This window comes from Corythoichthys intestinalis, chromosome 1 (assembly GCF_030265065.1).
Source record: "Corythoichthys intestinalis isolate RoL2023-P3 chromosome 1, ASM3026506v1, whole genome shotgun sequence".
NCBI lineage: Eukaryota > Metazoa > Chordata > Actinopteri > Syngnathiformes > Syngnathidae > Corythoichthys > Corythoichthys intestinalis.
This window is the reverse complement of record NC_080395.1, coordinates 60534859-60548089: the sequence shown is the minus strand read 5'-3', so window position 1 is coordinate 60548089 and position 13231 is coordinate 60534859. Positions and strand designations below refer to the sequence as shown.

Below are 13231 nucleotides of genomic sequence, written 5' to 3'. Positions count from 1 at the left end.
CAGTGTTGTTTTTCTGAAAACAGTGACGATAACGAAAGTATTTTATTGATGAACAATTTTTTGATGACGATGACAAACTAAAAACCTGGCTTGGAAGCTTAGAACATAACGAGAAGCATGACAGTTTTAGTTTGATGAGACGAAAATGCGACATCGTTTCTCTCATATGTTTAAAATAAAATTTTCATATTGTACGTGGACTACGTCAGCTCGCATCATAGCAGTGTTTGAATTGTGTCACTAATGTGAAATGTGCTGCGCCTCTCCCTCCTCACAGGAATTTAGAATGTATCTCAAGCTAGGTTACGCTCCATTGCTCTTGTTTGGAAACCCCTTAAGATTTGTTTTCATATCTTGGCAAGAGAGAATATGCAATGTTACTTTAGCCTTTAAAGGTATGTGCTGAGTAATCATCAGTCGCTGAATGTAACTTCTAGCATTAGCTTACATTTGCATTAGCATTAGCTTTAGAATGACAAGCATGCTCTTAAAACACAGGCCATTCTAAAGCATGAATTTGCAGACGAAAACATTTTGAGTTACTATCGACTTAGACATGTGCCGATTACCGGTTTCAAGGTATACCGCGGTATGAAAAAATTTTCCGTCATGACGTCCCTAAGGTATTAGTTGTTTTTTTTACCCAAAAATGCAGGGAGAAATCCCTCGCTTGCAGCTGCAAGGCTCAAGCCTCCCCCACCGATTGTTGCTCAGTGTCAGTGGCTGGAGGAGGTGAAACTCCTCAACTTTTTCCCCCATCGAAGGAAACCGGTGATCACTGTTATGGGAATATTTTGGCTACAGAAAAGTTACAGATGGCCTTGGCTTAGAGGAGGAGGGCCAACCTACATGTAAAACATGTTTTCACGGGGTGGTTATCGAGTAGGCAATACCTCCAATATGATTTCGCATTTATACAAAATTAAAGTTCGTAAACACTGTCATGAACGCTTCTCGACAGCTATGAGAGTTAACTCCAGCGTGTTTAGTGTGTCTAGCTGGAGTAAAAGGTGTTTTTTTTCTCTCTGACAAATGTCTGTGTTGAGAAAGAGCGTATAATGGAAACATGATTCAAGTCATAGACACGTGCTTTTTACGGAAAAGAATTAAATTTTTTGTTCTGATGGTAATAATGTTGAGCTGTGGCTGTGGGTTTAGGCTCACCTAAAGTACTGCATTTATTTAAATTTTATTTATTTAGAATATGTCAATTATTTTTTGTGATTTTTTAAAAAATTATTTTAACTTAACATTATACTTATATTCTAATTTGCTAAACCCTGTTCAGTGGGAAAAAAGTTTTTTTTTTCTGTTTCTCTATCCCGGATATCTCAAAGTAACAATTTTAGAGCTGTAATTGCAATGTCGTAAAACTGTGATATTTTGGTTTAAGATTATCATACCATCAGAATATTAGACCGGCACATGCCTACTATCGTTAAAAACCAGAGGAAGACGAAAACATTTAGAAATTATTAAGAGTAATCAGTATTTTCGTCCAAAAGGGCTGCCAAAAACAACCCTGACACCAACTAACTAGTAGAACAGCAAGGAGGGGGCCAAGAACGACTTGAGTATGCTAGGCCAGGATGTGTTTGCACTTTTTTTGTAATCTAAATCTACATAATATATTATACTTTAATCCATAATTTAAAATCATAAGTCAAGGCAAGACACTAGCGAATCTAGTTATTCATTTGGCTTTCCTTCTGTTATATCCTATCACAATCAGCTGCCATAAGCAGTTGCAGATCCTGACCAGCTGTTGAAGGCATTTTGGCACAGGTCCGGGATCTTTTTATGTGCTGGAGATATATGGTTTCAGAGCCTGTTTACAACCCTGCAGACACAATTAGTATTTACACATTTATTTAGGTCTTAGTGGTAAAAGCTTCTCTCCAAGTATTAGTAGCTTAGTGGGAAAAGCTTCTCTCCAAGTATTAGGTCCTTGCGAAAATACTCATGCTTTTTCACTTGTTTTTATTTACCAGAGGCAGGAATAAAAGTCAGAACTATGACTATGTTGAAGGGAAAATGTTGTGAGCGGAGAGTGATTATAAGTTTGAAAAGCAGAAGTGATTATTAAGAAGAGAGAGAAAATGAGGTGAGTAAGAGAGGTTTGCTTAGCTAATGAAATGCTCTGAGGGACGGAAGCTGCCAGCAAGCATTCCTATGCCATTAGATAAGTTAGCTCACTGCAGCCCTCAGTTTCTCCGCAGTGCTGAAGTGGCAAACTGAGGTCACCATCTTAGAAAAGAGAGGGGGATGGTTAGGGGGATGAATCAAGAATGTTATTTAAAAGCAAAGGGGTTGTGTAGCTGTAGCTTTTTGTCTGATGAGATGCCTTGAAGTGAATGCAGATCTGCTTATTATTTGATTGAATGAAGCATCTTTGTAAATATTTCTTCACTTAATGATGTTTTGATAAGGTGAAAACTTAGCGTTACCAGATGAAAAGTACTTGCTTGCACATTTTGTGGTCTCAAGGAACTAAGTTTAGATCTGAAATGCAAGGTCAGGTATCAGAATCAGAATAGGTCAGATTGTGTCACGCAAGCAGAGAGCTACCAAATTCACACTTGTCAGAAAACAGCACAGAAGTGATAGATTGCCGCAATACCAATGAAGTCACTGGTCTTTTCTTGCACACTTAGGCACCTCCAGCTAAATTAAACTGTTCCCACCACATTTATGAAACCTAGATTTTATCCAGTTCAAAAGGCAATTCAGAGCAGTCCTAATTTTTTCCAAGAAGGTAGGAGAGAGAGGCATGTCAGAAATTATAAATAATTATCCTTCAGGGAAATGTACTGGACGGCAAGATGGTTTATTTGAATGGGAAATGTGCTGAGTGCATTTTCCCTGGTAACCCGAGTGTGATCATTCCCAGAGGGACCTCCTGTCAAGTAATTTGGAAGATTCAGTCATAAATCAGTCCGCAAACCATTACAGTATTAAGGTCTCCGGCTCATGTGACTGTCTTTAAAACCTGTTTGAAAAATCTCTGCTTAAAGATCCACACATTGATTTAAAAGTATTTTCCTGCTCACTTGAATGGTAATTTTGCAGATGTGATCTTAATTATTGAAATCTTTCTCACAGGAATGTTGGTGGTGAATGTTACTTGGAGAAACAAGACGTATGTGGGCACACTTTTAGACTGTACCCGGCATGACTGGGCTCCACCTCGGTAAGAAATATTCTTTTCGCACTTTTTAATGTGCTTAATTTTATTGAATGACTTTAACCTAACATAGCAAGGGATCTAAGTAGCGGTGCAACAATGAATTGACACCTAATGGGGTCATATCACTGAATACCAATTCTTTGACTGTTTCATGCATAAGATACTGTATGTTAAAATGTGTGTGATCTGGTTGACTTTGGGCATCTAAATCAATGGTCCCCAACCTTTTTTGTACCGCGGACCGGTATCGCCGCACACAGCCAACAGCAGTTAAAGTTACTGTTTACATTGACAGGCTCTGGGCTGCTATAGGTGTGCAAACACATCAATAATTGCGGCCAACCACAAGATGGCGATCTACACAAAGCTTTACTCGGATTAGTCTGTAGAGTAAACAGTGATATTGATGCGTCAAGGCCACAGTCACAGCCCAGATTGTGGTTGTTAACAAATGATTTATCATTTCTCTGCGCTTTGGAATGGTACCGGTCCGCGGCCCGGTGGTTGGGGATCACTGATCTAAGTGGTTTGTGATATGATTGCTACCACTTTTTTTTTTTTTTTTTTTTTTACTAAAGCCACTATGTATACGAGCATATTTGAAATCACTGACAGTTATTATCCAAGTACAGTGGTACCTCTACATATGAATTAATAATTCCAAGACCTGCTTTGGATGTCGAAATGGTCGTACGTCAAGCGGGATTTTCCCATAAGAATACATTATAATTCTATTAATTCATTCCACAACCCAAAAACCTACACCAAATCTTTAATAAATACTGCAGGTACAATTACAAATAACACATAGCATACATTTAAAAAATTCTACATGCAAATCGGAACAATAATGTAATGAATTTGGTTCTAATGTGGCGGTTGTGTTTTGCATTCTGCTCCTGAACTGTGCCGTGTGACTGTCGGGAGAGTGAGAGAGGTGTGGAAGAGTTTTTACTTTCTCTTTTAATGTTGGTGTTGGCGTCAGCTACGTTACGCTAAGTTCTGGAATAATTGATTAGAACTTGACAAAGCTGGCGACTTCCTTACTGATGTTACAATAATAATAATAATAATAATGAGGGTTGTCCTTGAGATATTAGACATATTCTAGCCAGATTGTTGAGCCAGTTCACTGACGTGCACACCACGCTCATATTTTTCTCTCATTTCCTTCTTAATTTGAATGGTAAACGTCACCGTTTTCCTCTTTTTCACCAACTGTACTCAACTTCTTGAGACCCATGTTGATTTCTCTCACAAGAAAATTCAACGTGCGTCCATCTTGCGGGAAAATAATGAAATTGCGACGCTGTCATAAATCGTCATATTTCGAGCATGTCTTCATATATAGAGACAAATGACGAGTCAAATTTTACGTCACATTTTGAAACGATTTATGTCGATGCAATTGTATTATGAGGTACCATTGTATATGCCTACGTTGTGCTTCCTACACACCCCTCACCAAGGGCTACGCCAGCTTAAAACAAACACTTTCCCACCAAAACACCCAGTTTCAAATGGCAACTTAAAGCGAAGTTTTATTTGAATTTTAAATATTCAAATTCAATCCATTAAGCCACATATTATTGAGAATCTGGATGTTTGCATGGGCAAGCAAAAGGGACCAACTACATAAAATAGCTTTAATTTTCAATGCAAAGTGCCTAGCAATCCAAAATGACATCAAAAGTTAGGAAAAATAATGTAAATAGATAAATAATTGAAGGGCACCTAAAATTAGTGTTTTTTGGCCCCGATATACCTGTAGATACCTGGCTGTGCAGTAACCGATACCATAGCAATTTGTTTGACATACATTTAAGTGAATCCGGTAGAACTTTCTATTGCATACCTGGTATGGGTGACAATAGTTCAATGAACTTTTGGCTCGCAAAGGCCAAAATAGTGTGAAATTTGTGAAATTAAAACATGCATAATACTAGCCCAACAGTAAGAAAGTAAAAATACAATGAATGAATGAATAATGAATAAACTTTTTATAAACCCTGAGTTTTTGCTTTCAAAGGCCAAACAATGCAACTTTCATGAAATTATAAGTAATAATAATTGACCACAGCATCCTGCCTCTCTATTAGCCTCCCTCTCTGTGCAACAGCAGCAACACACACTTACTTAACCTAACCTACTTAGCTTACTTTGCTTATTTCTACAGTACTTTTGAATAGGCTTGCCACTCGTCCTTTGCAATAAGGAATCTTTCCGAATAGGGAATTAAAAGTTGTGTTCCGTATTGAACCAATACAGAATATATATAAATAGATAAATTTCTATGCATTTTAGGAGTTTTGGGGATGTCCCTTTTTTTTTTGTCGCCTGTACGCCTTTGGGCGCGAGGGGGGCGTCCCTTATTTCTATTTCTGACAGGTGGCAACCCTACTTTTGAAACAAGTCTCAAATTACTGCGGCAGTTCTTCAGTGAAAGGCAATTAAAGCAAAGTAGACGAAGTTAGCTGACCTTTCTCTTGGTAGCAGTTGCTGCTGTTGTAGCCTCAAACTTTGTATTAGTTCACATTTCGTCTTCAAATGTGTTATGGTTCAAGGTATTGAAACTGGCCGATTTAACTCCACTTCTCGAAACTTTCAGGCCGCTAATCTTGCATGCAGTTATTGTACTTGACGAAGAATGTAAGATGAAATATGTCTAGACCGCTGTCATTTTCCTCTCGTAGTTTTTCCAACATACGAAAAAGCTGCCCCGGCATTGGTTAAGAGCGGCTATTGGCCCACTCTTATTGGTCTGGAGCAGGCCAATAGCTATAGCTGCTTGGCATGCAAAGTGATCACGTGTCATCACACAACAGAGAATGTAGTGAGCGTCAGGGAAAAAAAAGTCTGCGGTCAATTGTTATAATACTGGACAAGTATTGGCGCCCTCTTTTTTGGTAGTCGCCGATACCACCATTTCGGGCCAGATCGGCCCCCCTGCCGATACTGGTTTCGGTGCATCTTTACCTAAAATATATTTTAATTTTCAAATGAATCGATAAGTATTGTTTGCCGTGGATTCGTTCGATGCCAAAGTCATTTTAGTTCACAGGCTACATTCATTCCAATTTGTGGGCCAGACTATAATAATTACAAATGTGGTCAATTTTGTGGGCTACGAATATTTACAGTTAGATTTGGAGTACGTAGTTATTGACATAGCCATCTATTAATTTCTGTTTGTGAATCGTGTATCAAATAATATTAGGAATGAGAAAATTTTGCATTCAATTACACATGTGCAACAATGTGGATCCAAATACTGTGCATACCTCTTTAAATCAACTTGATATCTAGTAGTCATTTTGAATTTTTTTTTTTTTTTATATGCTTCTGGTCGAGGGCGTATCTCAACATAATTCTATCCGATTCCTCAGAATTTCAGCCTGTCTGTCTGCAGTAAATAATTCTGGATGAAGGCAGGCTGACAGTCTTTGTTTTCAATTAAAGCAAACATTTGCAAGCACGTGTTTATTTTGGGAAACACTCAATACAAACCAGAAAATTAATGAACCATTTGTTCATAAGTTGCATTACAGCATATGTTTTTTTTTACACTTTACAAATACTGTATGTGTGTGCCCATGCAAACAGAGTCATAACTCGCATGAATGGATCGCTAAATATTTGGCTTGTCAATAAGTTATTTTTTTTGCATGTTAAGAAGCATTTTTGTTTACTGTTATTGATGTTCACAGAAGCATTTCACTTTATGATTAAAATAAATCTAGTGTACGTCTTTATACTTCTTTATCAAAGTAAGATTCTTTACATGTGATAGGATTGGTTAGTTGAACGTGGTATGATTCTCCTTTCAATAACTCTCTACAAATCCTAAAGGGTTTTTAAAACCCCAATTTTTTAAAATTTATTTTAGCATGAATAGGTCATATGGGCCAGCACCAGTCTAAACACAGTACTCTGATTAACCTACTGAACAAAATCTCACAGGATACTATTTTACTCTCTTCTGCATACCACAAGTGACGTCACAATTATATTAGTGCATTGCCTGCTATTACAGCACAATTGAGTAAGCCTTGTTTATTAAAAATTGATTGGTAAGACCTTAAACTGTTTCAGGATTGCAATGGTCTTTTCAATGATGTCCTCCTTCATGTGCTTTCTATGCTTACTGGTCTGTGGCGTATTTCCAGACAAAACCCGCATTTGGATGATGTCAAAGCACATTGCTAAATGTATACCATTTTTGCCACCTGGCCCTAATTCTATTATTTCTGAAGCTTAATTTTTAAGATTCTTCACAGCAAGTTGGTGGCATGTTACTGTCATACAAAGAATGAAGAAAACATGGTGCCCTGAATAATATTTTCATGGTTGTTTTGAATATCTATTTGACAGGAGACCGGCCTGAACACAGGAAATTTAAGATAGAATGCCAACTTGAATGATGTAAAAATAACTAGCGAGTAGAGGTGGGAATCTTGGGACACTTAACGATTCGATTACGATGATTCAGAGGCTCCGATTTGAATATAAATCTACCCCCCCCACCCCCCCCACCCCCGCTTTTCATGTTTTGTACATTTGTTCCAAAATTGTACTATTTCAATATCAAGTTAACAGTTCAAAACAGTAAATAAAATACTCAAGTCCCCATTCTGTATCAGCAGCTATAAACTACTTTCAATTGATTTTATGTTGTGAATCAACCGTTAAAGTTGTTAAAATTGCTCTCGTTAGTCCATAATTTCCCTTCTGTCTACTTTCGACATGTCAAAGTTTTAAAACTGGTTCATCATTTAAAGATAGATTCAAGTCAAGATTTTGCCGATTTAGGAGTATTTTAGATAAAAGTTAATTAGGTTCGCTACAACAGAGCCTTCTAGAGAAGTCTACTGCTATACGATGGCAGCTGTTTACCAACGCTGGCACGTCTTTCATTTCGCATCTAGCTCTCTATACATGTTCTAACGCTGCTGTCGTCTGTCATTTCGCATCTAGTTCTACATATATGTGATATCTACCGTAGTCGTATGGGGCCATACAGTCAGGTATTAGTGTTTTTTTATCTAGCGGCATGAGTTGAACATGATATTTACTCCCTTCATTGCGTCCCAAAGACTGCGCTGACTGTGTTTTAGGTCCGCTTTACCTGGTATAATTCAATAATCGGAATTTGGATGTTTGTGAATCGTTCTCGAATCATCCACGGCCGAATAGCGAATAATTTAAGAATTGGAAATTTCGCACGCCTCTACTAGCAAGTCAGTAGAGTCTTCTGTCTGCTATTAGCTGGCTAGAAAAGTGGATTTGACTTATGCGTAGCTTTTTTTGCTCGTTATATAGCAAGTCTGTTTGGAATTTTGTTAGTAAATATAGGAGGTTGGTCACATTCACGTGAATTTGCATTCTCGCAAGACTAGGAAGACCTCAATGTGGCTGCATGAGTAAGCGAGTTGAGGCAGTTTTGTAAATATATTTTTTTTGTGTTTTATTCAATACCGGTATTTATGACCAAGCATCAGCTAGATCAGGGGTCTTCAAACTATTCCACATCGGGCTGCAGTGAGTGCAGGATTCCAACCAATCTGGTATTTTACAAGTGTAACCAAATGTTTGTAGGCAGATGCTGCTTGTTTTAGCAAAAACCTCATTGGTTCAACTTTCTGTACTGGATCGGTTGGAATAAAAACCAGGATGCAAGCGGCCCTTGAGGACTGCTTTGGAGACCTCTGAGATAGAAAATATGCACATTTAAAATATGACAAAGTAATCAAGTTTTGCCACTCATAAACTGCAAATGTAGGACTCATGTTATTCATAGACTTGCTAATTTGCCTTTTACAGTAGTCATGAAAACAATATTAATCACGTCAATTTATCTGATTACAGGTTTTGCGAATCCCCTACAAGTGACCTAGAAATGAGGAATGGCCGTGGCCGAGGTAAACGAATGCGACCAAACAGCAACACTCCTATCAACGAGAACAGCAATTCATCAGATAACAAAGGCGCCACCAACAACAAGACACGCGCTGCATCTAACAGTAAGGGTCGAAGAGGCAGCCAGACACCATCGGAGCGCCGCACTCCTCCCAACAGCAACGCGGAGGATATTAAGGCCAGCCCCTCCTCGACTGGAAAACGTAAGGCTAAACCTGCATCGGACATGGAGCCTAATTCTAGCTCAGAGGACACGAAAGGCAACAAACGCATGCGGACAAACTCCAACAGTGGAGGAGTCGGGCTAACAGGTCTTCTCATTCCTTCTATTAAGACTGAGGCACTTCCACCCCCCCTTGATCGGAGTTGCCCCTCACCTGTTCTCATTGAATGCCCTCATCCCAACTGCAACAAGAGGTATAAGCACATAAATGGCCTCAAGTACCACCAAGCCCGTGCCCACACGGATGATGATGTGAAGCTGGAACTAGATGTAGACAGTGAATATGGAGAGGACTCAACACTTCACCCTGAACCCGAGAATTGTAACGGTGCATCAATCTCACATAAAGGATCTTTTTCTCCAGCAAGGTCAGTCACACCAAAAGGAAGGAACTTTGACATTCAAAGTACTTCCCCGTCACCCGGCAAGTTTTGTTCAAAGCAGAGCAAAAAGAAAATTGCTGAAACAGAAGCAGAAATAAGTACACCGATGGAAGGCTGTGATGATGGGGCATGTCTTTCTGATGAAGCCAGTAATGATGGCATTGATGAAAAAAGAAGTTCTGATAAGTCCAAAAAAGGTAACACAAAGGCCGATAAAATGGCTCAAAAAAATATAAAATCGCCACGAACAGTTGCCACTGGCCCTTCAGCATCACAACAGATGTACTCTTTCCCACCCGGAAACCCAAATTCTTCACCAGGGCTTACCCCGGTTTTGCAAGGAATCCCCAAGAGCCCCCAATTGAAAGGCACGCAGCCAAAAAACCCTGCTGTAGGAGATCCTCCCACAAGTAGCGCCAAAGACAAGAAGAAGAAAGAAAAGAAGAAAAAAGACGTTGGTAAGGAAGCTGAGAGCCCAAAGTCTGTGGGAAAGGGAGGAAAACTGGAGGACTGTAAAGCTCCATACACCGACGTACCTGAACAAGGAAATAAGGCTGAAGTGCTTCTCAATGGATCCTCGGACCCCCATCAGAGTCGGCTGGCAAGCATCAAGGCTGAGGCTGATAAGATATACAGCTTTACAGATAATGCTCCCAGCCCATCCATTGGTGTGGCCAGTCGTCTAGATGGCAGTGGAATGCCGCAACCTCTTACACCTCTTCACATGAACCAGAACGGTGCTGACAACTCTTCTGTGAAAACTCACAGCCCAGCATACTCGGACATTTCTGATGCTGGTGAGGATGGTGAAGGAAAAGTAGAGAATGTCAAAAACAGGACAGAAGACCAGGCGCTAAGAGAAAGTGTCAAAAAAGCGCTCTTCCCAAATCCAGCCCCCAACAAAGATTCTCCGTACTATGCTGGCTATGAGACGTATTACTCGCCCAATTATGTCAACCCGAGTCCTGGCGGACCAAATCCCGGCACACCGGTGACTGAGCCTCAGGTGAAGATAAAAAGGGAGGATGACCAGGATCCTGGGGAGGAAAAAGTCAAGGTTGAGGTTCATGAAGATCGCAAACCTGACATCACTCCTGGCCAGCAGCAGCAGCAACAGCAACAACAACCCTCTGTCATTCAACAACGATCCAACATGTATATGCAACCACTTTACTACAATCAGTATGCCTATGTACCCCCGTATGCATATCATTCAGATCAGGCATACCACAACCATTTAATGAATACCAACCCCGCTTATCGACAGCAGTTTGAAGAGCGTCAGCGACAAATGGCAGAACAACACCGTGCTGCTGAGAAAAAGTCAGACATAGCCATGAAAGAAAGAGAAGCTTCCATCAAGGAGGACTGGAAACAAAAGAGCCCAATGCAGCCAAACCTCTCCAAAACCCCGAGTCAACCTGAGCTGGGAAAGACACCGCAGCCTACCAGTAAATCGAGGGACTCACCCTCAGAGGTTTCATCCAAATCTATTGGAAATATTAAGGTAGAGGACATCAAGTCTCAGCAAGCTGAAGGCTTAAAGATGAAGCTGACAGAAGGAGGGCACCATGGGAAGGAGGACTCCAAACAAGTGCTTGATTTAAGAGGACAGGCTGGTACAGAGCAGGCTGTGTGGTACAGACAGGTAAATGCATTTAGATAATATCACTAATAGCCCAAGTCTTTGTTTATAATAATTGTTTAAGCAAAAAAACAAAAGCTTGAAAGTTGCATCTGTGTATTTCTAATTATCTCTGTGACTATAGTTTACGACTGATTTCTGTGAGTCTGAGTGGTTCGCCTTTAACTGAGTGGGGTTCTCTAAATGTAGTGGTACCTCTTAATAAAAAATTTAATTCGTTCCAGGGCCTGGTTTGTTAGTCGAAATGGTCATATATCGAGCGGGATTTTCCCATAAGAATACATTATGATTCCGTTCATTTGTTCCACAGCCCAAAAAGCTACGCTAAATTATTAATAAATACTTCTGGTACAATTACAAATAGCAAGTACACATAGCGAAACAAATACATTATGAATAAAAATCTGAATAATAATATAATAACAGTGTGACAAATCGGGTTCTAATGTGGCAGTTGTGTTTTGCATGCTGTTCCTGAATGCACCATGTGACTGGCAACAGTGTGAGACTGGTGTGGTGTGTTTTTACTTCTTCTTTTCATGATGTTGTTGGCGTCGGCTACGGCGGACAGTGTTGTGTTGCACAAGTTCTGAAATAAATGATTAAAAACCTTGCTGATGTTATAGTAATAATAATTTTCACCTTAACTTAAATCGTCATATTTCGAGCATGTCGTCATACGTCGAGACAAATGACGAGTCAAATTTTACGTCGGTTGTCAAAAGGATCGTATATCAATGCGATCTTATGTCGAGGTACCACTGTTCCTCCCACATGCCAAAAACATGCACGGTAAGTGGATTGAACACTCTAAATTGTCCGTAGGTATGAATGTGAGTGCAGATGTTTGCTTATTTGTACCCTGCGATTTGCTAGCAATCATTTCGGACTGTACCCCCACCTCATATGTCATATTCAGCAGGAACAGGCTCCATCATCCCGTGACTCTTTTCAGAATAATCCAGGTGGATGGATGGATGGGTGGATGGGTGGGTGGGTGGGTTTGGGTTGAATGGGTGGATTGGGTGGATGGATGGATGGATTTTGGATTGGGTGGATGGATGGATGGATGGATGAGTGTAATATCTTTTTTTTCCTGTTCACATTGCTGCAGTTGTGTCAGAATTGAAGGGTACTTCGTTTACTTCCTCCAGGCAGCTTGTCTCCGCTCTTTCTAAACATGTTAAATAGGATTTAGATCAGAGCTGATAAAGTCATAGATTTTATTCTTAAGGGGTGAGGCCAAATAAATGTTGGATTTTCACTTGGTAATTTTTTTTTTTTTTTTTTTTCTCGTCTTGTGTGACCGTTAGAAAATTTCATTTTACTGCCAAAAAGGTAGCAACAACTTTTGTCCATATATGCAGATTTCTGCAATGTTTTGATTTTGTTACGTTTTTTTTCTGACTACCAGCAGTACCCTGAAAGCCAAAAGGTAGATGGTGAACACCAGCCACAGCAACCTCGATGGAAAGAAGAACGAGACAGAGAACGGGAACGTGATAGGAAATCGAAGGACGAAAGGTGCAGGCCTAAGGACTGTCAAAGCGGGCCTAAAGAGGACGGCAAAGAAATGATTGACCCTCGAATAATTTCTGAGGAACATCGGACCATGAGCAAAGACTCTCGCACGAATGCCCACTTGCAGTTCTCGTCACCACTAGCACAGCACCAAGGATACATGCCATACATGCATGGTTACCCCTATGGACAAGGTTATGACCCGAACCACCCTGGTTACAGGGGCATGCCTTCGGTCATGATGCAGAACTACCCAGGTGTGGCGATGTGTTCTATTTTTGAGAAATTATAAAACATTATCTGACAAGTTTTGAGCTGGAAAATATTTAATCATAGAAAATAGGTAATTTTCTATG

The 13231-nt window shown here is 39.9% G+C and overlaps 1 protein-coding gene across 3 annotated transcripts in view; it reads left to right on the top strand.

Moving 5' to 3' along the window:
- The window catches only part of LOC130914755 (zinc finger protein 609-like), a 174360-nt gene that overhangs the window by 148381 nt on the left and 12748 nt on the right, over positions 1-13231 (top strand). For 2 of the 3 annotated variants that reach the window (XM_057834229.1, XM_057834238.1), the window contains exons 4-6: positions 3103-3190; positions 9053-11357; positions 12769-13132. In XM_057834229.1, coding sequence (XP_057690212.1) covers positions 3103-3190; positions 9053-11357; positions 12769-13132 — 2757 coding nt within the window. The remainder of the gene's footprint in view (positions 1-3102; positions 3191-9052; positions 11358-12768; positions 13133-13231) is intronic. The other variant, XM_057834248.1, reaches the window with a different exon arrangement.